Source organism: Pelobates fuscus, chromosome 4 (genome assembly GCF_036172605.1).
Source record: "Pelobates fuscus isolate aPelFus1 chromosome 4, aPelFus1.pri, whole genome shotgun sequence".
Taxonomy (NCBI): domain Eukaryota; kingdom Metazoa; phylum Chordata; class Amphibia; order Anura; family Pelobatidae; genus Pelobates; species Pelobates fuscus.
The window spans coordinates 36,951,371-36,979,196 of NC_086320.1; the positions used below are offsets into that span (position 1 = coordinate 36,951,371).

The 27,826-nt window shown below is 37.3% G+C and overlaps 1 protein-coding gene across 1 annotated transcript; it reads left to right on the forward strand.

Moving 5' to 3' along the window:
* The first annotated feature begins 2,031 nt into the window (after window positions 1-2,031).
* On the forward strand, window positions 2,032-26,012 carry ANXA13 (annexin A13). Its single transcript, XM_063450261.1, has 11 exons — window positions 2,032-2,081; window positions 9,956-10,031; window positions 10,476-10,570; window positions 12,325-12,495; window positions 14,164-14,197; window positions 14,287-14,366; window positions 14,887-14,955; window positions 17,217-17,318; window positions 18,363-18,438; window positions 23,333-23,445; window positions 25,544-26,012. The coding sequence occupies exons 1-11, from the start codon at window positions 2,067-2,069 to the stop codon at window positions 25,661-25,663; spliced, it is 951 nt and encodes a 316-aa protein (XP_063306331.1). The 5' UTR covers window positions 2,032-2,066; the 3' UTR covers window positions 25,664-26,012.
* Window positions 26,013-27,826: the final 1,814 nt, after the last annotated feature.

The following is a 27,826-nucleotide window of genomic DNA, read 5'->3' on the forward strand; positions in this document are numbered from 1 at the left end:
TTAGCACTATAGGGTCAGGAATACATGGTTGTGTTCCTGACTCTATAGTGTTCCTTTAAGATAGGGGATCCCAATTATTTTTTCCTGTGGAACCCTTTGTCATAGTGTATCAACATCGTTTAACCTCCCCCCCACCAGAAAAAAAATTTGTGCCATTTCTTGGATGTGCCAGTGCGTGTCAAGGTGTGTATATCTGTGCTTGTACGTGCCAGTGTGTGTATCAGTGTGTGTGTGTATCTCTGACACACAGATACACACACACACATTGGCACATAGTGGAACACAGATACACACACTGACACACAGATACACACACCTTAACACACAGTCTATATCTGTGTGTGTGTGTGTATATCTGTGTGTCAAGGTGTGTGTATCTATGTTTGTATGTGCCAGTGTTTATGAATCTGACACACAGATACACACACACTGGCAGATAGTGGCATCCAGATACACACACTGACACAGATACACACACCTTGACACACAGTTTGTATCTGTGTGTGTGTGTGTGTGTATCTGTGTGTCAAGGTGTGTATCTATGTTTCAAAGTGTGTGTATCTGTGTTTGTATGTGCGGTGTGTGTCAAGGTGTATATATATGTGTTTCTATGCGCCAGCGTGTGTAGCTCTGTCAGTGTGTATCTGTGTGTGTGTGTGTGTGTGTGTGTATGTATCTGACACACAGATACACACACACACACTGGCACATAGTGGCACACAGATACACTCTGACACACACCTTGACACACAGATACACACACTGACACACACATCTAGACTCACAAATACACACACACTCAGATACACACAGTGACATATACACACACTTGCACCCACAGATACACATTGGCACATACACACACTGACTTACTCAGATACACACACACTGACATACACACACACACACACACACTTAGACACACACACACAGGCACACTGGCGCACACACACACACACACTTAGATGCACACAGTGACACATACACAAACCTTAATGTAACTAAATCCCCATTATTTTTTGCCTAGATTAGGTGTTTTTAATAAAACGTGAAAAAACAGCACTTAAGTGGCTGTTTTGTAGATAAGGAGTGCACTGTATCTTCATTTTTTACTGTATGTATTGGCCCCCAGCAGCACCCCACTTAAGTGTGTTCTGGTGAGTGGAACTAACCCCCACTGACAAACATATACACTCTCACACTCTCACTGACAAACACACATGTACTCTTTGACAGACACACAAACACATACAAACTCCCTAACAGACACACATACATTTTTTTGTTTTTTTACATTTTACTCCACCCAGCCTCCCTACCTTTAGGAGTGCTGGCATGGAGTCCCTGGGGTCCAGTGGGGCTGCTGAGCATCTGGCATGCGGGCGGCGAGGGAGCAGTGATCTCCCTGCTCAGCTACCTCGCACGCCTCTTAGTGATGCCGGAGCGACGTCATATTCCGGCTCCAGCATCACTGCTGTGCGCGCGAGAGAGCTGAGCAGGGAGATCACTGCTCCCTTGCTGCCCGCTGCCATTTTATTTTTTAAACTTTTGCCAGAACACCAATTGGGAAACGCTGCTTTAAGTCCTTCCTAATTATTGTTTTCCCTAAATCAGTACCTGTGCATTGCTTACTCCAAAATTCATAACTTTGCATTTATCTACATTAAATATCATCTTCCACTTGGTTGTCCAGTTCCCTAATTATAAATCTTCATTGACACACTGTTTTCTTGGAGAAATGCATTTTTGACACAGTAGTCTGGGTAATATGGGTTCTAGATTCTACAAGAGTACGGAATGAATGGATGGAACATTCTTGACCCAAACCTGAGTGCCCTGGGCATTTGCGAGTGACAATTAAACTGCAGCTTTGTTTCCTAAAAGTAGCACAGAACTAGTATTCAGAAATGCAATCAATAATATAGCTGCTGTCTCCTTTTACCTGTCTATGGCCACTAATATTATAATGTCAGAAGTTACTCATTAATCCTAGTCATCTCATAAAACCAGACTCTGAAAAATTTCCCAGATCTAACGGCACACCTCTCTGTGTACAGAACTCAACCATGGGAAACTTTCATGTGAGTATCATGTAATTTATAACATTTTCTTCATTGTAGGACTATTAGAAATAATATTTTCAAAGCTTAATTTTTAATTTTTAGGGGGAAAAAATATATATATAGATTGTTTAATTTTTTTACATTTTTTTTTATGCATTTGTTTGAATGATAGACAATAAAGGGGTTGTATAAAACTTTTACGATCAAAAACGTAGATGAAATTTTTAATCACCGTGGATATCAGTACATTCCATTGGCATTAATAAATTGAACTCCACTTTTATAACTTTGAAATACTTCACGATCATAGCACTTTTAGGAGTCTCCTTCCAAGTAACTAGAATTTTTTTTTTTTCATTTCAGTAATAATGCCTTTTTATAGATTTGTAGAGTATTTGCTATTTTTAATTTATTTCTTATTTAATGTGTGTTTCATCTCTACTTCTAAGACACTCATACGGATTTATCCACTAAACTGTTTTTAATTGAAGGCGGAATTGAAATATTAAGGCAATAGTTGTTATGGACAAGTTCTGCAACTCAGCTGTAGTTGAGTTTTTAGACTACATTTTGCGTGTTTATGTTTTGTATTATGTTCTTTTTGTGCCTGTGAGAGTCGACCATGAAGCGGGGTCTCCATAAGCCCAATTAGCATTACAGATGAACTTGATTCGAGCAAATACTTGTGTTTATCTTAACTTAGACCTTCAGTTTTATTCAGTAAAAAATACAATATAAAACTTGCAAAGATATTAAAAATAGATTTACTGCTTTTGTTATTTTTATGTATGAAAAAGTTCAGAAATAGAGGATTGTGAATTGTTAGTAAAAAAAAAACTTAAGAGGACAAAAAAACTAAATTGTGAGAAGACCTAAACATTTTAGCCAGAGACCCTATTTACTAAGTAGTGAATTTTAATTTAGTGAGTTAAGGATGGGCTGGGTCATTGAACGGCAGCAAAAATGCTAGTGGGCTGATTATTGACTCAAGGTCCTCCCAAAACAATTTGCATTTACATTTGCAGGTACATAGTGATCAAATCTAATACAAGCGAAGCTAGCATGTTGTCATTAGCACCATTTGGATAACTAACTTGGGGGAGAAAAAGTTAACTCCGAAGAAGGGCACATTATACCCCGATAATTATAACATAAACATTATAATATAAATATATATTTGTGGTCAGGGAGAATAAGCAGAGTTATAGTAGTGGTGTGCAAGTCGGTTGTGGTGTGCTGAAACCGACGTTCGAGTAAGCCTGTAAAAGATGGCCCACCAATTGAATACCTTAATAAAGGGAGCAGTGGCTGAACCAGTTGTTCTCAGCCCAAAGGAAGGGGAGACCTCTGCTTTTATAGTCCGGGCAACCCCTCCCACAAATACTGCTAGAAAAATAATGTACTAAATAAAATTAATGTACTAAATATTATTTTCTCATTTTATTTTTTAACCCTTTGGCTGCATGCGTTGCCAGTGGACAAATACTGCAGATATTTGTAGGTTGACTCACAAACATCACGCGATTTTATGTTGCAAGCTTGTCTAATACTGGACTTGTTCAAATGGAATATTGTAGAAATTTGATGTTTGATAAAAAATATGCATCCTATATTTTTCCTTGGAATTTGCATGTGAATTTTACAGATTTTTGGTCTTTACTGAATATGTCTGTGAATGACCCTATTTGGTTAACTCACCGCTATTACGCAATTTCTTGATGTCATCCTACAGGAGTCTTATAAAGGAGTCCAGAACTTGCACATGTTATTTTTTTGAATGATTATATATATGATCATAGTAAGGGTAGGCATATTTAAAACATGTGTAGAATTTATAAGTGGATATTTAAGTTCATGCACTTGCTATGTTCAATGTGGGGATCAGAAATAATTAAGAATGATGCTAGCAGAATGTACCGGTAACCTGTTAGCATATTTCCACATATATCATGCTTGCATTAAGTGCTTGCTCATTATACAGTAAGGCAGAATATACATGTGTTTAAAATACCGTAAGTCGCCACTAATTATAAATTTGTTTTTGGCTTTGTACAACACAGATATGGCGTTTAACCCCATTTAGTTTGTTTACAACCTCTTTTATAGCAGTTTGGAATGTTTTATGATTGAGTACAGAGCTCCCAGTAATTAAACTTACAATAACATGTGTTTAACCTTCAGTAAATGTAATTACGAATAAGCACACAAAAAATACTTAATGTAAATGATTTACACAGTCTCGTCAGGGAGGCATCTAAAATGTACCCTTGACACACATGCAACCCTCTATGGACATCTCAACTGTTGAGAGTTATTGGAGATGGTCCACAACTTGGACTGTTAAATTAACACTTCCACCTCATAACAACTTCCTCTCAATTTAGTCATTAAGGACATGGTGTCACTGGATGCCATCTTACCTTAAAGGGTTAAACCATTTTTTGAACAGTTTACCTTACGGCTATTGGCACTAGCTCCTCAGTCCTACAGAATCACAAGAAATCTTCCTGATCCCTGTGGTGGCCAGACGAGGAAGACAACTTTGAAGTCAAACCGTGTGAAAACATTTTATTTGTAAGGCACCACGCAGTGACTCTAGTCCCTTAACAACTACACTGTGATGAAGTAGCTATGGGGTCTGAATACACTGGAGAGTGTTCCTTTAAATTTTGGGCTTCATTTAATGATTATTTTCAGTTTTTAAGAGATTTTACCTACTTTGCAATGTTGGCCTATGTTTTTGCAAATTCCATTCCAGCAAAGCACAATCCTGTCATAGTTTTTTTTTTTTTATCAATTTGCTTTTTAAGAAAAATAAACAAGATTGTGTTCCACAGAGCAGTGTGACCAATTTCATCCTGAAATGTGTCTTTCTTCAATACCTCTGAATAGAATCTTTAAAGTGGGGTTATTACTAGACTAGCGCAATGGCGGAAAAATTTGGTTCTGCTGAATATTGTTTTTAAAATGAAATTTAGTGCGGTATACTCGTTCATTTGACTCATCTAAATATCGCCCATAAAATATATTCTGGTAAATGATTCAGACGAACACAAAATGGAGCAAAAATGGGCAAAAATAGTATATACATATAATAAATATTATTTCCCCACCATTTGGTTTACAGATCAAGTGAGAAAAGTAACCAATAGAGAGGAAGAGAGGGGTAGCAGTATATAAAATAATCTATGTTTATATATGTATAAATATATAAAATATATAAATATAGATATATAAATATAGATTTTTATTTTTCTTAATGCTCCTCCTTTTTTACTCTCTGTTGGTCGTGTCTCTATTGATCGTTGAATAAAATTAACGTTTAGTGGCAATCTATATTTTTCTTCATCTCTTTTTTTAGCGCCATGGATGGATGTATCAAACAGGTTGCGTAGTAAGTGAGGATGGAGGAGTGAGGGGGATGGGGATAGGGCAAATTAAACATTTTTAACAAATAGTTAATATCATAAAAGCCTCCATTATATGAGGTCATTTGTAACTCTCTTGTAGCTCTTAGTTATATATTGTATTTGAAGTGTTGAATTGAACTCCATTGGAAAAAGCATCAAAATCTCCTCAATTTAAACCCATGCACTGAGTATACACCCCACCAGCAGGTTTTGACTTTCAGCAGAACTAAAAAGAAACAGTTTTGCACCCTGCAAAGTCCAAGTGATGGAGCAAAGTTAAAGAACGTGTAAATTATTCAGCAGAGCATGTTATAATCTCCTCTTAATCTCATTGTTTCTCGGTAATCTGTGCATGATCCCATACTCATTATCAGACTATTTACTGGGTTTTTTTTAAATAAATTGTTGAGTGTACAAAGTTCATTTTATGGATTGATAATGCTATCTAGATGACCAGTGGTTCACATCCAATTCTTAAAAACGGCTACGAGATTACTAATAATAAACTTAACAACGTCTGCCGGAAAGCTTAAAGGTTGAACCACACCTTCTATCATAAGCTCATAGATATGTTTTATGACATGTGGTATGCTTCATATGTTTGACCTTTATATAGACAAATAAATGATAACCATGTTTGTAAATTAAAATTATTTATCAATCCAATTAATGATGCCCCATTTTGCCTCCCTGGTCTTCACTGTTAATTCATCTCATCATTCCCTCATCAGAAAGTTAATACGAATTATATTTCTTAGTATCTTGTTTAAATACTTTTCTTTAATGCTTCTTCATTGCTTTGCGAGAAGTACTGGTGAACACACAGAGAAAGCTGTGTATGTCCACAACAGATAATTAAAGAAAGAGTAATGTTTCAGTTGAGTTCACTATTTCCCGAATATATATGAACCACCTTTATGTTTACTTTTATTATCCCTGGAAACCTGTATTGTCCATCAGACTCTGTTAGATCAGGTGAAACCTGTATTGTCCATCAGACTCTGTTAGATCGGGTTTAACCCTAAGGTGACCCAAGGCAGCCACCTTTGGCCCAAAGGTTACAGGACCATGCATGGCTCCATTAACCATCGCTATGTGATGAATGGAGGGGGTCCCATGGGGCCTTATTCCTTCTCTGAACTGGCGGACGCCATTAGTATTTCATCAGTTGATTTACTAATCTCTGACTATGACTTATGATAATTAAACCATCCGCAGCCAACAGGAATTCATCTTTGAGTTCAAATTGATTTATTTTCTTTCTCTCCCTGCACTATGTCACTGTAATGCAGGACTTATTGTAGCAGTGATACATATTACAGGCAGATACAGTATCTTTTAAAAAAAATATATCAGAACTTATTCTTATTAGTCTTATTGCAGTATATTCTAAACACCATTAATGCTCAGGTTTTAGTTTCTTTTCCGTAGCTTTAATAATACCCCTGTGTCATTTTATATATGATGTATGTATACCTCCAAACATTTCAAATGGACAGAGAGACACTTTCATTTTAAGGATGTGAGAGGAGGTGTGGCCGATACATTTTAGGTGACTTACTAATAACATTTTACACCAACTAAAATGTAAATTAGAACAAGAACAATGTATCTTATTTGAAATCACAGACTGATTTCAAATCACATTTATTGTAGTTTAAAGACACATTGGGGAGTATTATTGCTGTGGAGCTCTGTTATAAATATACACTCACACACCAACAACATGGAGCTCCTAGAAAACGGGGACATTAAGATAGTGAGAGGGACAGAGGGATTTGGGCCCAAAATAGGGACTGTCCTTCCTTGGCAGGAATGTGTGTGCTTCTGTACTTAATGATATTTTCAGTATGAAATAGTTTGAAAAAGAAAACCTCTGCTTTGTGTCAAACCAAGAAAACCTACTTATCACAAACCGCTGAATTTGTTCTAAAACACAGTGCGTTGTTTATGTGCAGATGGGAGATCCACGGAAAAGTTATGTTATAAAAGCCGAACTGGAAAAAGTCTCTAAGTCGGCTACGGTTTCAGTTCGGCTACCCTGGCCTTAACCCCTTAAGGACCAAACTTCTGAAATAAAAGGGAATCATGACATGTCAGACACGTCATGTGTCCTTAAGGGGTTAAATTTCAAATTCAAATTGAATTTCTTTTTAATTCACAATTTGGTAAATAACCCCATAAAACACTTTAAAAAAAATGTAATACAATAACTTACAATTACAGAATTTAAAAATGTGTGTGTAAAAGCAATAGATTTTATCTATTTTTATTACTACATAATGATTGCATTTTACTGGAGGTTGCCATTCATTCTAATTTGGCGTGTTTTCTGCCACTGACTGCTGGTCATTCTGTTTGCTGATTGGGTAAAAACTCAAAACAGATCCCACTACTGACACCATCAAAGCAGCGGGCCTCTCACTGCTGCACCCTTAGTTACTGTTTTCTATACAAATCAATATTCTGTGAATTAATCCGTAATGAGTTAAGGACATAACAATAACATTACATAATATATCATTACTCACTAGTGCAATTAGTACAATACCGTTTGTGTGATGAATGTTAATAATTAAATATTGAAACCCTCCCATTTATGGCTTCAGATGTGATGAGCTAGAAAATTGATAAGTTAAAGCTTTGGTTAGGGTGGGAATGAAACAGAATAGTTAGATAATTTATATTTTATTGGTGAACAGCTGCTCTGTGATAATGTTACTTTGTCCTGCTAGTCATCACAAAGATGTCCCTGAGTAGGTTACTTGTTTTTTCTTTAATTTCTGAAGCTACCAGCTATAATTATTTTAATATAAAGTGTCCTTCAGGGCAGCCCTTACAATTGGCAGGGCCCTGGATGAGACAATTTTATAGACCCACCACCATCGTCCACAGAAATGCATATGTGATTAGTAACACATGCATATATAGCCACTTACCAACCTTTAGAGCAACACTCTAAGCACCATAACCACTGCTGTGCACTGCTTGACATTTGCTTAACATTTCTTCATTCTGTCTGGATACATAATGTCAAAACATGAATTTATTAGTTAATAACAAAGATGAAAATGCTTTTTCTGAAGAAAACAGTAGAGTAAGCAAAGATTATCAGTTACTGGGACACTATTTGTGTTGGTGCTTTATAAATAAAGTATAATAATAATAATAATAATAATAATAGAGTAGGGGCAAATGTTTATCTGCTGCAGACAGCCATTGACACCTTTACACCGCTCAGACGGGCAGCAGGGAGGGGCACTGCCAGCTGTGACACAATGTGTTGTATTCCCAAAGATGACAATTATCAAAGTAGACAGCCTAACAAGGATATATGACAAGTTATAGTGGTGCGGGAAGTAGGGGGTTTACAACCAGGCTCTCAAAAACTCACTATAGGGTCAGGAACAAAAAAAATTATTCCTGACCCTGTAGTGTAAAAACTACCATCTAGCCCTCCTGGGCCCCTCATGCCTCCATAAATAAAGCAAAAGCTTACTGTATTCAAGCCTGAAGCTGTAGCTCTGCATGCTGTTTGCCTAAAAAAAACAAGCAGTCTGCTGACATCAACAGAAGTGGTGGCCTGATCCAATCACAATGCTTCCCCATAGGATTGGCTGAGACTGACAAAGAGGCAGATCGGGGCAGAGCCAGCATGATTCAAACACAACCCGGGCCAATCAGCATCTCCTCATAGAGATGAATTGAATCAATTAATCTCTATGAGGAAAGTTCAGTGTCTGCATGCAGATGGAGGAGACACTGAATGGCAGTCACACTGTGCAGCACTGCCCCAGGAATCACCTCTAGCAACCATCTGAGGAGTGGCCAGTGAAGTTATCACTAGGCTGTAATGTAAACACTGCATTTTCTCTGAAAAGACAGTGTTTACAGCAAAAAGCCTGAAGGTAATGATTCTACTCACCAGAACGAATTCAAGAAGCTGTAGTTGTTCTAGTGACTATAGTGTCCCTTTAAAATACTCCAGCACAACAGTGTGTTCCCATTGGAGGTGCTGGTTAATTAGTGCCATGTTTTACAAATATGACAATGGGGCGAGTAACATTTCATTTGCATGACAAAATCAGGATGACAGCGCTACCGAGCTGACCATGTGCAGTGCTCAATGGGTATTCTGGTGTCCCCAGAAGTTAGTCATCAGAGAAAAATATGCAAGGACTAATGGACAGAGGTCTAAATTCAGGACTGTCCCCTTAATATCTTGTGATACTCAGTCTGCACTCAGGTGCCCAGTTTGGCCTCAAACATCTGGAAATACACTGTTTGCTGACACTGTTGTAATAAATCAGTCTCTTGCATTATAAGAAAAACAGTTATGGGCCTTTCTGTCCAAATTAAATTGGATATAAATGGTAAGACAGGCTGGCCACTCTTGTGCATCTACGCTATGCACAAACAATTAGGAAAAATATAAAGTTACCAAGCCGTAAGTAATCATCATATTTTTTTTTTTCTTTATAGCCAACCATTAGGCATCACCATGACTTTGATGCAGAACGAGATTGCAAAAAGTTGTATAAAGCGTGCAAAGGATTGGGTATGTACATAAAGTAATAGAACGTGTTTGTGAAAACCCACTCGTTAATCCTTTTTTTTAATGTAAAGTTCTAAAGTAGTAATGTATAGCCTGGGATTAATGCTACCCCTCTATCCTCAGTCTTCATTGTAATCAAGCTGTGATGATCTTTGTAATACAGGTGCCTGGTTACATCCATCAGACAGATTTACTAAATATATGAATTATAATTTCTTCATTCATGATATTGCATTCCGATGGCATTTTGAGACCATGCAGTCAAAACACACACACACACACAAGTTCCCTATAAGGGAGTTTGGCAATTTGTATTTATACTTTGTAATGCTTTGGAAGGCAAGGGATTTTATACTATTTATAATAACTTTTTTTTTTTATTACTATTATTATGTTATATACTTTCCTGAACCCTTAATATTCTCTTCTTTACTTCACTTTCCACAGGAACGGATGAGAAAGCAATTATTGAAATCCTGGCAAACAGATCCACAGACCAGAGGCAAGAGATTAAACACAAATACAAGACAATGTATGGAAAGGTATGTGGAAGGTGATGGGGGTGCAAAATGTTTGCAATCGAAGAATTAAAGTGTCTTAAAAAATATATATCAATATATATATTTATTTTAGATAGTACCTATAATAAAACAAGCACATAGACTTGTCAAGTTTTTGACCACACAGTTTCAAGAATTTCTGACAGGCTCTGCAGTAGATTTGCGTGACTGGATGGCCCCCACCACCTAAAATTCAATATGTCCAAGACTAAGCTCTATCTAATTCCTCCTCTAGCTCTACTACAATTTATGACTTTTTATACCTCTGTAGATGGCCAAACAGCCCCATCTTCACTGGAATCCGTCCACAGCAGAATTCAATTCAAGATTCTCTGACCTACAAAGCCCTTACTAACACTGCCCCCACTACCTCTCCTCAATAATCAACAAATATACTCGAGCCCGCCCCTTAAGATTTAACAATGACCAGCTCCTTGCATCTACTGTTATTACCTCTTCTCACGATAGACTTTAGGATTTCTCTCGAACAGCACCAGACCTCTTGAATGCACTTCCACACACTCCCCATGTTTCCCTTTCTTTAAACGATCTCTAAAGACATTATTGTTCATTGAAGCCTACCACTCAACTTATAGTTACATAGTTACATAGCAGAAAAGAGACTTGCGTCCATCAAGTTCAGTCTTCCTCACATATGTTTTTGCTGTTGATCCAAAAGAAGGCAAAAAACCTAGTCTGAAGCGCTTCCAATTTTGCAACAAACTAGGGGAAAATTCCTTCTTTACCCCAAAATAGCAGTCAGATGTCTCCTTGGATCAAGCAGCTATTACCCCACTAATAAGAAATGATATCCCTGTATGTTATGTTTTTGCAAGTATTTATCCAATTTCAGTTTAAACATCTGTATGGACTCTGATAAAACCACCTCATCAGGCAGAGAATTCCATATCCTTATTGCTCTTACTGTATAAAAAACCTTTTCTTTGCCTTAGATGAAATCTCCTCTCTTTCAGCCTAAATGTGTGACCTCGTGTCCTATGTATAGCCCTGTTTATGAATAGATTTCCAGATAATGGTTTGTACTGGACCCGAATATATTTGTATAATAATAATTACATAACTAATGCATCCACTTACCCAATAATTGTCCTCATGTCATTCTCTATTAACATTATTCTCACCCTTGCAGTCCACACCTCCTGTCCCACCCCCCTCCCCCATCTAGTTTGTAGGTTCTCATAAGAATACGGCCCCCATCTCCTTCTGTATTAGTTTTTCAAATGTAGTATTGTCTCTTAGTTATCTTGTACTGTGTCTCTTTACTTGTACCATTGAACCCATGGACAGCACTACGAAATTTGATATCACTAATAAATACAGTATATTAATAATAATAATGAGGAGTGAAATACCTTCCTGCATTGATACGATCTAGCATGATCAAAATAGGCTTTTTACACAGAAAACAAACTTTTTGATTATGGACTATTCTCCCAGGTCCTGTAAAAGAAAAATAACCCGTATACAATTGGGCAAGAAATCTAAATATTACATATCTTCTGGCCTTATATATCTACCGTATGGTTTTCAAACTGCAGAAATTTATAGAATGTTCCTGATAATTCTTTGATGATTGTCTTACTTTTTTAGAACTGTGTTCCACTTTTCTATTAGTAACACTTTTATAAAACTTTGCACGTTTTCATTCAACATGTTGATGTTAATATAAGTACAAACACAGATATATTTTCTCATAGTGAATTATATTTTTGTAGGATCTAGACAGTGTTTTGAAGAGCGAACTGAGTGGTAACTTTGAGAATACCGCCCTAGCTCTGCTAGACCGTCCTTGTGAATACGATGCACGGGAGCTAAGAAAAGCGATGAAAGGAGCAGGAACCAATGAATCTCTACTCATACAGATCTTATGTACAAGAGCCAATCAGGTACTGCATGAAGCAGGAACGCAATGCGTTCATATATCCAGTAGGAAAAAAGTTACATGTTCTTCTTTACTTTTTACTTTAATACAAATGAGACACCAATTACAGTATTATTTATAAAGATAAGCATTTTACATAGATGTACAGACACTGAGTTTGTTTTCTGACATTTGTATACAGTGTTTTCTTACATGATGAAAGAAAACACTAAAATACCATTATTCTCAAGAGGGAAATTTAACAAGCGATTAAAAAGTTTTTAAAAAGTCTCCTTAGTTAGCCCCGGGAAAGCTCTTTTTTTCAGTTTCATGAATAATCTCACTATAATAGAATAAAAGATAACTATTGTTTTTGTCTTTTCATTGTCTAGCGTATAAAGTATTATGTGTAGTCAAAGAAAAATGAAGGGAATAAAAAAATAAATCACACATAACTTTTATCTGACTCTAATAAAGTGAATAGCCACATATGTTCCTTTTCCCTTTGAGCCAGCAGAACTTTTGCTCACAGATACGCAACTGGAATCTATCCGCACAGTGTGTCCGGGGTTCGTCCAAGCACACCTTAACGTGCGGCCAGTTTGTCCACCTTATCCTGCTTTAAGATCCTCACCTGCACTTTGGAATCGTTTTCAGTTGCCCATTATCTAGGGTTTGATAAAGAACAGGAAAATAGTCTATAGTTCCTTAATAAAAACTCCCTTTAAATAGAAACTTCCATGCAATTCCATGGCAATCAAAAGATAATGTAAGTGAAAGTATGGAAAGTATACTCTCTGTCTCACGTACATTTTGTCTCATGTACACATTGCAATGAACATTTGCGAGATCAACCTTGCAGTGTCATGGAATCTCCCATAGACGCCCATAAAATACAAAGATCCAGTTAGAACTCGACTTTCTAGTTGAAAAGAGGAAAATATCAGCACCAATTAGTGAGAGCTTGAGATAAGAATATAAGCCCTTCTCTTTATCTCACGAGAGACAGGGAAATATCACGTGCCGTCTTTGCAAAAAAACGTTCAGACCTTACAAGTTGCAGTGCTGATTTAAGTCCTTAAAATGGACAGTATAAATTGAAGAGAAAAGACGTAGAGATAATTTATGTATTATGTAACGATAATAATAATAAAAAAAAACATACACTTTTCTTTCTTACATTTAGTTGAAATGACATTTCATAACAATGAAGTACTGAATATACACAGAATGTAAAGTACGCCACATTGCTTGTTAACATAAATAACAACCACAAGGAAAATCATTTTAGAAAAGTAGATACACAAAGCAACAAAATGGACATCAAAGACTTCTAAAAATGCACTTCTTGCTACTTCTTAAGAATTGATTAGTTCTACAGTATTCAAACAGAAGCTAATAACGGAATCTGATGGCGCTATATAAATAATAAAATAATAATAATAATAATAATAACATGTCAGTTAGCCAAGTTTACTACTGTATAACAAAAAAAAGTTCTATATATTAAAAAAAAAAATTGAAAGACAAATATTTTTATTTAATGAATACATGATTTTTATTCACTTATCCCAATAGTCGAGGGAAAATTGGGCCTACTGACCCATAACAATGTCATTGAAACTTGAAAGGCAAGGAATATTCTTTATAATCAGTTTTATAATATTTTCATTTTTTTTTATTTATTTTTTAGCAAATCAGAGCAATAAAGGAAGCATATAAAAGATGTAAGTACTGTTTTCTGTTAACTTTGTTTAATTAATTCAGATCTTCTTGTTTTGTTCTAAAATCTAACCATGCATTTTGTTTATCTTAGTGCATGGTAGAGATTTGGAGGCAGATGTAAAAAGCGACACAAGTGGTTACTTCCAGAAAATCCTAATTTCTCTGCTACAGGTGATTCTGCTACTAAATTGCATATTAATTGATTCATTATTTGATTAATTCATGAAATGGCTTTTTATTAATGCCACATGATAGATGCACCAAATGTATTACGTTGTGATAAAGATTAGCTGCTTGGATTTTTAAAACATATTGGAAAATATATTTCTTTAATTTTTCTGATAAACGTTTGATTAAACTCATGCTAACATTTGGAGATTGTGCCACCACAATCATTTTTGCATATATATATATATATTCATTTTATTTAAAATTCAACACATTATAATATAAGGTATATCAAAAAATAATGAAAAATTGAAAAATTGAAAAGTAAAAAATAAAATAAATGTCATAGTTCCTCTTTTCGATTTAAAGTATTTATAATAACTTGCTATGATTTTGCCCATCTGCAATAGATAAAAAATACCTGTCGATTTTATATATATATATATATATATATAAATAATTTATTTATTTATTTACGTATTTACCTCCCCCTTATAATTGTTAAATATTTTCTCATTTATAGGCCAACCGTGATGAGGGACTAGATATTAATGAAGATCTTGCTGGACAGGATGCCAAGAGACTGTATGAAGTAAGTACATATGTTTGAAGGACAATTAGTGACTAATCTAAGCTGAACATTTTAAAACATTATGGCTGTTTCATGACAGTGCCATAAACCTGGCTCTGCATATGTTTGTATCTACATTTTCCATGATATTCAGCTAGCCATTAGTAGCATATGGCCAATGTATAAACGTCACAGGTGCAGTTTCCTGATCTCCCCCATTTTGCAGGAAAATTCTGCCTTCTGTAAGACACTCCTGTATTTTGTAGCATAAAAAGGGCTAGGGATTTAATGATTAAAGTTAGAGTTTAATTGCTTACATAAGGGATGTAGGGGTTAAACTAATGAATTTTAAGGTTAGGGATTTTAGTTAACATTTTTAGGGTTAAGGTTGGCAATATGCGATTTTAAAATAAAGGACTTTAGGGTTAGAGATTCTAATGTTAAAGGGTCACTGTAGGATCCCAGACAACCTCATCTTCATCTCTTTTTCGACCTGCAATGTAAAACATTTCCACTTTGTAGACAGGGCAATGTTTCCACTGCAGGGCTAAACACGTCTAGTGGCTGTTTTCCAGACAGCCACTAGAGGGTGCTTCTGCACCTACGACACGTATAAAGTGTTCCTTTTGATAATTTAAAGATAGGGAGCAGTACTATAGCTCATTGATAAGCATTGTAAAGTCGCCAGCCTGTGCAACTGCATGCGTGGCTAAACCACAGAAGATTCTCATTGAGAAGCCTCTGATTGGAGTATTCCCCTGCACAGAGTGAAAGTGCCTGGGAAAGAGTACATGGCTTTCAAAGGCTAGACACAGCAAGTATGCCGCTGTGCAGAATTATTTTTGTGTGTGTGTGTGTTTGAAGGCATATCTACTAAATATTGTGGGACATAAATCAACTGAGTTTTCCTTTAATTCATTAATATATTTTAAAGAACATCATTGTTTAACTCCTCACTAGACTCGATTTCTCAGTTTGAGTTGCTCTCAATTCGTGCTCTTGCATATTTCCACTGTCGTGCCTATTCTGCCTGGTGCATGTGTGAGATACGCCTTCATGGGTGACTTGAGGATCACCATTCATAATGTTTCTGGAGGCAGCAGGAGATATGTGCCTGGATTTGGAGACAGCCTTTTTAGGTGTGCCTCAGAAGGATCCAAATCTGCATGTGAAATGCACGATGTAGATCCAGAAAACCCAAATGTTTACTACTCTCCTCATTCTCCCCTCCCCATCATCTCCCCTCCCCATACTCAATCCCCATCAGTATCTCTCCTCCTTGATCAACCTCCATCTGTCTCTCTCATACTGTGCAATCCCCCGTCTGAATCTCTCCTCCTTTATAAACCCCCATCTGTATCTCTCTTCCTGTGCAAACCCCATCTGTATCTCTCCTTCTTTATAAATCACCATCTGTATTTATCTTGCTTTATAACCCCCATCTGTATTTCTCTTCCTTTATAAACCCCCATCTGTATCCCTCCTCCTAAACCCTCATCTGTCTCTCTCATACTGTGCAAAACCCCAACTGTGTCTCTACACCTGTCTAAACCCACATCTGTGTCTCTCGTATTGTGCAAAAGCCCCATCTGTGTCTCTCCACCTGTCTAAACCTCCATCTATGTGTTTCATACAGTCCAAACCTCTATTTGTGTTTCTCCATCTGTTCAATCCCCTATCTGTGTCTCTCCACCTGTTAACCTCCATCTATGTCTCTCCACCTGTTAACCCCCATCTGTGGCTCTCTACACCTATTCTCCTCCATCTATGTCTCTCCACCTGTTAACCTCAATTCTCGTCTCTCCACCTGTTAACTCCACCTGTGTTTGTCCTCCTGTTTACCCCCATGTCCTGTGTCTATCTCCTCCTGTTAACCCCCCCCCGTGATCTGTGTCTATCTTCTCCTGTTGACCCTCATGATCTGTGTTTATCTCCTCCTATTAACCCTCATGATCTATCTCTCCAACTTTTAACCCCCACCTATGCCTCTCTTTGTCACAGAGTGTGTCTCCTTGCAACATGTCCTTCCATTTCTCTCCCTCATCCCTCACATGTGTGATCTGTAGCCTGGGAGCCGCTGGCCGAACACTCTGTGCTCTCTGCTGCTCCACAGCAGATTCAGTCAGTAGACGGAGGCATTGAGATAAATAAACTTCCAATCCCTGCCTTTCTCCACACACAATTATTTCTAGCAGGGAATATTGACAGATTTAAAGGTAAGTGATCCAGGTGAGAACTGTATTGCCTCAAAGAGTCTAATATTCTTTCTGTTTTCTTTTTAGGCTGGAGAGGCTCGGTGGGGTACAGATGAGTCTGATTTCAATGTAGTTTTGGCAACAAGAAATTACATGCAATTAAGAGCCACATTCAAAGCATATGAGATTGTAAGTAACTGGCAAATACTATGAAAAAAAAGGGCAATGTTAACAAAGAGTCTCGTACAGTTAGAGGAAACGGGGGAATGTACAGACTTAAGTCTTTAACATAAGGGTTGGTTCAGGGAATGTTAAGCTTGGCAGAGACTTCGAGGTTTCACAGTGAATTCAAGATGAATTTTAAATTTAAGTTCAAAGTAGCCAGACTGGAAGCGTAGCCGACTGAACATTTTTACAGTACAGTTATTTCTATTTGAATTTGAAATTCCCAAATTCTCACTTCGGTGAATAGCCCTGTAAGATTTAGGAGATACATGCCTTAATGGCACTGTGAACGGTGACTCCAATACTTCTCACTCAGGCAAATCTAATACGAAATAGCCCGAACCTTAAATCATTTTATCTTAAGTCTCCCTAATGCTAATCCAATCCTCAAACCCAAAACCTAAAATAATACCAAACATGCAACCCTCCCAAGTCTTTAATTAAGGCTGTGGGGTAAAATGGCCCTCAAACATTATAATAATAACTGAAAATACGAAAACAATTTTAGTCACGTCAAAGATTCCCCCTGATGCCTCCCTTATTGGGAAAGACTTTTATGTTAAATGATTGCACAGCAGATAAATATTTTATCCCCGGGTCCACACGTCATTTAAAGATACTGTATGATGCTGCCGTGCAATACAGATCTGTTCATTGAGACATTTGTAACTAAACATTTGACATTATGTATGTAAATGGACTGGACAAACCTGGTCTACAATGTAACAGGTTGTGCTATGTGTTTCTAATGGTATTGGATCATTTGGAAAACGTATTACATCGAGGTCTAAGTTTGACATACTTATAAAGGATAGTGACCTCGGTGATTGTTACATTTATTGGCAGTGGCACAATTATTTACTTTTTACTGGCTCGATATTAATAGGTGTTGACTAGTATGATTAACGATACATTGATTTTGTTTTTCTGAATACTTACATGGTGGACAGAGATAGATAGACTGATTGATTTACCATTACACTGACTGGCTGCATATTTCTCTTTCAGCTTCATGGGAAACAGCTTGAGGATGTGATAAAAAGCGAAACATCTGGAAACTTGAAGAAAGCATATCTGACGATAGGTAAATGTTTGTCAGCATTCTGTCTCTTTACAGACAGGGGGCGGTATATCTCCAAATATTATAAACTGCTGGATGTTCCTAGGTTTAATCTGTAAATCACATCAAGCTATAACGAAATTGAAGGAGAGAAAAATAAGTAGCAAGAGAGGTGAGAACGGACAACAGCCTGCCCTTCGGTGAGTCCCCGCTCAGATCTCTAGCTGGTTTTAGCTCAACTTGCGCCATTACAGAGAGAACATATCTGAAGCATATCAGACTGGTCCCACCCGTATAGCCAATATCCCTCTAGGCATCGTTTAAAGGGTAATCCAGATGTGGACCCCTTGCTCACGGTGCCTAGAGGGATATTGGCTATACCTCACTGATGATACCTTACAAGGCTGAAACGATTGTCTCGGGTTGCTGTATCTCTCGTGCAGAGGGAACTTGTTGGCATTTTGGATCTGGACTGCCCGTATGGGTGGGACCAGTCTAATATGCTACAGATATGTTCTCTCTGTAATGGCACAAGATGAGCTAAAACCAGTTTGAGATCTGAGCGGGGACCCACCGAATGGCAGGCTAATTGAGCTGTTGTCCGTTCTCACCTTTCTTGCTACTTGTTTTTCTCTCCTATAACGAAATCTATTTATATTCTTTGACTATCGACACGTCATCATTCTAAATGTTTAATTTAAGGGGAACATCGTATTGGCTTCAATTGACCTATTCTTTCACATTAAAGGGAAACTATAGTACCAGGAAAACAAAGTTGTTTTCCTGGCACTGTAGCTCCCTATAGTGCCCCCTTCCTTCCCCGTGGTGCAGAAGGGGTTAAAGATCCCCTCTGTCACTTATCTCAGTCCAGCAAAGACTATATTCCTGTGTATTTTGGGCAGTGGAGTGTCTCTTTAAGAGCCAAGCAATTGCCATGGCTAGTTGAGGTCAACAACACGTAACCAACTATTGGCGCAGGTTCAAAGCTCCGATATTATGGGTGGGGGGTAATATTTCACAGTTCACATATCAATGGAATCCATATATAGAGAGATTAATGGTAGTATGAGGTGAGATTAAAAGGGTAAAGATAAATATGTCATAGACTATTTAAACCAGCTTGATAAAAATATACCTTTAATATAAATCTGCGGTGGGTTTTTGCAGCCTGATTATTTATACAAATTCCTCCGGCAGAGTTCACATGAACTCAGACAATGTGTGGTTAGAATGATAAAGTATAAATGATGCAATGTTTTTCCAGGTAAGATCTGGCTGGAAGGATGTGGTTTCTGGATTCATGTCAAGGCTTTGTTTAATATAATATTTTAGAGCTTGGAAACTATGAAAATTACTGCATCCATTCTATTGGCATAGACCCAAATGTGTACACAATGGCATAGTCTCCTGGGAAGACAGCTCCAGAATTAAGCATATGTTCTTAAAGGGATGCTGTCACTGTCTGAGGTGGCAATGACTGGCTTGGAATATTACTGTCAAATCACCAACTGCTTAGTTCAACTGTAGCATATCTCCATGCAAACGAGGACGTGCAACTTATAAAATTTATGGGAATCCGGTAATCTTGTGGAGGAACAAAAATCACAACAGAATAGCATCTATGGGTTACAAATGAAATTAAGGATGTAAATTCTGTCAAATACTGAAATAAGAAGGGCCTTGAAAATATCTTGTGCAGGATCCTGTAGACCAGAGGTAGGCAACCTTCAGAACTCCATATGTTTTGGACTACATCCCCCATAATGCTCTTACACCTGTAATGCTGGCAAAGCATCATGGGAAGTGTAGTCTAAAACATCTGGAGTGCCGAAGGCTGCCTATGCCTGCTGTAGACAGCCTTAGAATCTTTACCCGTATAAGTATTTGTGGAGCTTAAAATTAATCGACAAACGGACAGGTCGCCAATAAAACATATAAACAACGTAGTGCAAGATGCTCTCATATAATAAAACACAAACACATTTGTTATACGTAACGTAAAAATGTATTTAAATAAAGCATATCACACATGTCACTAGAAATAGGATTCCTGGTAGTCACCTTGTGGAGGCATCATTACATACTATGTGATATGAATTTTTCTTGTCTTCATATCATAAATCTACATTATGGAAAGTTTCACTATATGACAAAACACATTACTCAAGGGATTAGACTCTAAGGAGATCTACCAGAATATTACAGTAGAAATTTTGTAGATTTGAATAGAATGGGTAAAGGCCTTTTTGTTTTTAAAGAAGCAGTAACAACAATTTGCTGAAGTTCTTATTATAGATTCTAAAAAACTATAATTATTACGGTATATGTAAACAAATATTACATTACGCAGTGCCAGTGCATATAGAATGTCAACATCATTGAGATTTATTTTTACAGTTTGTACACTGCGATCTAAATTTTTAAATTCAGTTTCAATTCACATTGAACTTCCAAACATTGACATTATTGTAAATAACCCTGATAGACTATAAAAACATGACTGCCTCTCATTCCAGAATCATTAATCCAATAAATGAATAAAAGCACAACCCTAAATAGGAATACAGGGCCAGAGCAGAGTTTCAGGCACAAGAGAAGGGTTTTACCCACTGCTTTATTAACATATTTCACATACTTAGCGTTAACTAAACACTGAAACATTGTTACCATTTTACAGTACGCTAACTAGTGCCGGCTGAGATCAATGGTTCAGAGTTTGTATACTGGGGTACCACCAGCCTAAATACGAGAGCCCCTCTTCCTACACATAATTATTTTTATTACTGTTATTGGTATTTATATAGCACCAATGTATTTCGCAGCACTTTACAATATTATAAAGGGGGACATTTAACAATTAAAGAGATAATTACAAAATGTTACAGGAACAATAGGTTAATGAGAACCCTGCTCAAACAAGATTATAATCAGGGCCCGCGGCTGCCCATCTATTTTTTTGATTGTGCTGCTGGCCATGTTACTGGGTGCTAGAGAGCACTTACATTACTGCTCACTAGCGGCCGGTAGAACACCGCAGGCAAGATGAGCATAGGAACAGCAATGGAGTTAAGATATCAGAGAATGTGTGTTAGTCTGCTTGAGTCAGTATGTTTGTGTATGTCAGTCTTTATTGGTCATTGTGTGTCTGCATGGGTCAGTGTGTGTCTGTTTCGCCCAGTGTGTGTCTGTATGGGTCAGTGGGTATCTGTATGGGTCATTGTGTGTCTGCATGGGTTATTGTGTGTCTATATGGGTCATTGTGTGTCTGTATGGATCAGTGTGTATCTGTATGGGTCAGTGTGTGTCTCTATCGGTCAGTGTGTGTTTGTATGGGTAAGACAGTGTCTATATGGGTCAGTGTGTGTCTGTATGAGTATGTCTGCATGGGTCAGTGTTTGTCTGCATGGATCAGTGTGTGTCTGTATGGGTTAGAGAGTGTCTGTATGGGTCAGTATATGTCTGTATGTGTGTCTCTGCATGAGTCAGAGTGTGAATATGGGTCAGTGCGTGTTCGTTAGTTTGCATGGATCAGTGTGTGTTTATACTTGAGTCAGCGTGTGTTAGTCTGCTTGAGTGGGGACGGCAAAATATTTTTGTCTAGGGCTTCAAAAATGCTTGCAATGGCCCTGATCACAATTATATATATATACACACATATACACACACACACAATCGAAAAGGACTCTGCATTCAACATCTCAGTATATTTAGGGTCACGGTACAACTTCTGTCATATACAAAAAACCAACAAATAAAAGTGTTTATTATTGCTGTGGGGAAATAAAGACAGCACTTCATGTCATTGAGTCCAGTTAGTGCACTTTTATTTTTATATATATATAGTTAAGCTTTGAGGAATATCTTCAAGCTGCATAGGTGCTAGTAATAATAAAAGGGTTTTACTATCAGTCCGAAAGACTGACCAGGATTACAGATGAAAAAGGGTGACAACTTTTGCAAAACATCAAAAACAAATGGGAAAAAAGAGGAAGATAGACTGGAGTTTAAAGCTTTGCAGGGTACAAAGCAATAGTTATGTGCAATTAATTTTGAATGCTTCTGAATGTCCGAATTGCCGAACCGAATTGCCAAAGTGCCGAACCCTAGGGGTAGGATTACTGGTAAGGTTAGGGGTAGGGTTAGGGGTAAGAGTAGGGTTAGGGTAGGGTTAGGTGTAGGGTTAGGGGTAGGGGTAGGGTTAGGGGTAGAGTTAGGGAATTGCCGCTGTCCCAAAGTTCTGAATTGCCGAGGTCACGAATTTCTGAAGTGCCGAACCGAAGTGCCGAATTGCCGAAGTCCTGCTTTTTGGAAATGCCAAACCGAACCGAAGTGCCGAATTACCAAATTGCTGAAGTCCCAAATTTCGGAAGTGCCAAACCGAACCAGAGTGCCAAAGTCCAGAATTGTCAAAATCCCGGATTTTGGAAGTGGCAAAGCAAAGTGCCATATTGCCAAAGTCCTGAATTTCTGAAGTGAAGAAGCGAAGTGCCAAACCAAACCAAATTTTTTGCCCATGCACATCCCTACAAAGCAACAATGCATATTCACATATAAATCAAGATATATATCGTTATTCTCTCGAATCCCCTTTCTCGACCTGTGACACAATCACTGCCAATTTCTTAAACAGTTCTACTACGAACTTTCTGCTATAAGAATCCTAAATATGAGAGTTATTTTCTGCATGTTCTGGGCTGACATGCCGTCGCCCAGACACTGCACATCATATTCTGACTGAATACCACCCAATATCTGCATGTTTGGTGCAATATGTCAGATCTAATGAAGGGTTATTTCTAACCATCAGCACTGCCTCGAGAATTAATTCAGTGTGAGTCTCACTCACTTTTGATACTGTTACTGATAACAATGACGGAATTCCTGTATAAATTATTCCCACATGTCGTTGATTCTGCAGTTCAGTGTGCCAAGGATTGCCAAGGATACTTTGCTAAGAAGCTGTACAAGGCGATGAAGGGAGCCGGGACAGATGAGGCTGCATTAATCCGCATCCTTGTTACCAGAGCAGAGGTGAGCTCATATTTCAAGATTCTCCGTATTAACTGAGATATTATATTGATAGCGTAATCTTTTTTTTTTTTTTTTAGGAAATCAGCACTTTATTGTCGCATACATAGATTTGCATTTATGATATAACAATCGCTTTGAACATGAGACTCGCAGGTTAATAGCATGATCTCAAACACACACAGATTGGTCCGTTTGGATCCTAATCTAGGTTATGGATTCAAAAGTTCTATTTAACCCCTTCATTACCAGGCAGTGTGCAGAAAACTCACTCCCAGAAACCAAGTATTTTGGGTGTCCTGGAAAGTCTTCTTTAAATGTAATTTTTGTTTCAGTATACATAGATAGTGCATTATTTAATGGAAACAAAAACATAAATTATGTCTGGACGGAAAAAAACTGTTAAAAAATCATTCACCAATTAATGAGGTCACGGAAAGTTGTAAATAAATAACATTTCTCAATATGTAACAGACATAGGCTACAGTCATCTCAGCAACGTCACATTACAGCAATAAATGCACCCTCACATTGCAGCCAGATAAATGCACAAACACACTGATGTAAAGAGACACACAGTGATATACACGCAGACACACACATACAGTGACAGATACAGTCACACAATCACACTGGGTATGAGTATATTACACATGTAGTTCCTGGTGAGGAAATAGGTCTTTCTGCAAGAATTACTACATTTATTATTATTAATCACATACATAAATAACCCATGTAGACCATGTCTGACGTTCCTGTGTCAAAACCTGATTTATCTCAGCTATATTCAAATCAGTGAGATCAACAGGGGCCATTTCATCTGAAACCACTACAATCAGTTCTAAGAGGAGACCGATGTCTTGACAGGTTCTCATCTCTCTTAGCAGTCAGGAACCTGCAACAAACTGTTTTTTTCTTCGTTAGAAATATGTACTGGTCGTTAGGGAAAAAAAAAACACTTTTATAAACATTGTATCTCAAGTGCTTTGTCAGATTCATTGTAATAACATGTTTGCACATTGTTCATATCCATATCTTGTACAAGAAAATATGCATCTTAATAGCTTGTTTTGAACGTTGCCTGAAATACACAGTTTGGATGCCCACCAAAAATCCAGGATTTAGTCATTTCACAGTTCTGTTCCAATGGAGAGACTGACAAAACCAGAAGTGCTAGCTTGCCTTGAGGACTGGGAGCCACTGCTCTAGTAGAAGGGAAGCAACCTTCGGCACTCTAGATGTTGTGGACTGCATTTCACCTGGTACTTTGCCTGCATGATGGCTGTTGAAGCATTATGGAACATGTAGTCCACGATATCTGGACTGCCAATGGTCTAGAACATGGCCTAGGAACATGGCTTTTCCAACGCGCCAATTGTCTGTCTATAGAATAAATCTATAATTAAATCTATAATTATATCTATCGTCTATTAACCTAATGTGAGAACAATTTAGAGCAAATCTCTTAAATTAGAGCCATCATCAAGAATATTAAATTGGGTTCCGTAGTAATTGTTACATTTTTACAATGTCACCCCAATTATCTGTTAGCCACACTCCTATAATATTTTGTATCAATTATAAGGCAGTATTGAAAAAAAATCATACTAGGAGTCATGCAGACACAGTATGTGAATAAGTACCCAAGATATATAATGTTTATTAACCTTACTACCTTTCCCCAGAAATGCTTCTTATACTCCAAATGAATGATTGTTATTTTGCGATCTTTTGGCAATCTAGACTAAGAGATTAAATGATGACGCAAATTGCCAAAAGCACAGATTGCTTCCCAAAAACTATGAATGCATTTACAATACCGTTTTGTCCTGAAATGAACCTAGAGACTGTATATCACAGCACGAAAAATAGAAAGACAGTACGACTCGAGCTGGAGATCAAAATGTCAAATATTTAATATTTTATTTTAAAAAAATTCGCATAAAAATATTCATGTCCTAACTATTTGACTGGAATGTTTAAATCGTAACAGATTTTTGGTTATTCTGAGCACATGAACAGTCAATGAAAAAAGTATGTCCAGACTCAACACATTGTGCAAATTAATGCATTATCTTTTTTTTATTTTATTTTTTAACAGATTGATCTCGAGACAATCAAGGAACGATACCAACAACTCTACAAGAAAAGCTTAGCTGATGCCATTAAATCAGACACATCTGGGGATTTTTGCCGAATTCTCCTGGCATTACTGCATTAAACATACATTTTTAAGTATCAAAAATTTAAAGTACCCCAAATCTAACGTACCCAAAAGATTTCTCATTCCTTACTGTTAACTTTCTTTTGAGGCCAATATTTACGTTTTAAAGTCTGTTAGAGATTGTCTGTTTCAAATTACAATGTGTCTGTATGATTCACATTGATAACCGGGATACTGCAAATTTTCCTGAACCCCAATTTCCTGTGATGGATGTTGCATCATGAACATCATGGGGAATGTAGCTCACAGACCTCTGCAGTGTTAGGGCTAGTCTAAGCTAGAGGGGGGAATACTGGAATTGATTACTGTTTTGGAATAAAATAAACATTTTCTTATTGACGAACAATTTTCAGATGCATTTTTATTTTAGCGTTGGTGATAGAATAAGGATTTGTGTTTCACCATAAAACAAAAGATATTTATTTCAAAATCAAATATTGTCTTTATTTCATGTTTTCATTATATTCCATCTTTTTTCATTTTAAAGAATTTTCTTGTGGAAACAGCCCGACACATAGTACAGTCTATTTCCCTGCTAAGTTGTGCAATTCATCATCTCACAGGGCTATTGTGAAAAAAAAGGTATATTAAATCTGTACAACATAAAAACAGCCTTTAGGTTTAGTAGTTTTTGCAATGCTAGTAATCTCACGTCTGTATCTCTCTTATACAATCTGCATAATTCCCACAGTAATTTAATCTCACGCTTTATGATTTGTTGCACTATGTCCTTTTTTTTTTCTTTTTTTTTTTAAACATGTTTGGAGATTTCTCAGATCTGTTGGTCTTTTTAAATCTTTGTTAGTGAGGTTTTCAAACTAGGTTAAAGGGACACTATAGTCACCCAGACCACTTCAGCTCAATGAAGTGGTCTGGGTGCCAGGTCCCTCAGGTTTTAACCCTTTACATGTAAACATAGCAGTTTCAGAGAAACTGCTTTGTTTACATAGCAGGGTTAATCGAACCTCTAGAGGCTATCTTCCTGACAGCCGCTAGAGGCACTTCTGCAACGCTGGATGCAAAATTCGCATCCAGCGTGCAGAACGTACATAGGAAAGCATTGAGAAATGCTTTCCTATGGACTGTTTGAATGCGCGTGCGGCTCTTGCCGCGCTAGCGCATTCCGCTCCACTCGGGGGAGGAGAGGTCACCAGCGCTGAGGGAGCCCGGCGCTGGATTAATGTAAGCTGCTGAAGGGGTTTAAACCCCTTCAGCCCAGTGGGAGGGGGACCCTGAGGGTGAGGGTCCCCCAAGGATTCTATAGTGTCAGGAAAACGAATTTGTTTTCCTGACACTATTGTGATCCTTTAACCCCTTAAGGACCAAACTTCTGGAATAAAAGGGAATCATGACATGCCACACACGTCATGTGTCCTTAAGGGGTTAAGCATTGTGATGGGTCATTTACTTTTTTTCTTTTAGAAATATGCTAAAAAAATATGTTCAAAATGTTTATCAATCCTTATGTTTGGTTTAATGCACATGTTTTTTTCTTTATCAGATAATACATAAGACTCTTGTCTTATAAAATATCTTATGTGCGTTACATAAAATCAAGATGAACATTACAAATAATGCATGCTACTGCATGGTATAGTGCATGCACCTCTTGCTGCATGATATAATGCCTTTTTGCTGCATAATATAATGCATTTTCTTTTGCTGCATGTTATAATGCATTAGCTTCTTGCTGCATGTCAAACTGAATTAGCTTCTTGCTGCATGTTATAATGTGTGAGCTTCTTGCTGCATGTTATAATGTATTAGTTTATTGCTGCATGATATAATGCTTTTTCTTTTGATGCATGTTATAATGCATTAGTTTCTTGCTGCATGCTACAATGCATTAGCTTCTTGCTGCATGTTATAATGTTAGCTTCTTGCTGCATGTTATAATGCTTTTTCTTCAATGCGTGTTATAATGCATTAGTTTCTTGCTGCATGTTATAATGCATTAGCTTCTAGCTGCATGTTATAATGTGTTAGCTTCTAGCTGCATGTTATAATGTGTTAGCTTCTAGCTGCATGATATAATGTATTCGTTTATTGCTGGATGTTATAATGCTTTTTCTTCAATGCGTGTTATAATGCATTAGTTTCTTGCTGCATGTTATAATGCATTAGCTTCTTGCTGCATGTTATAATGTGTTAGCTTCTAGC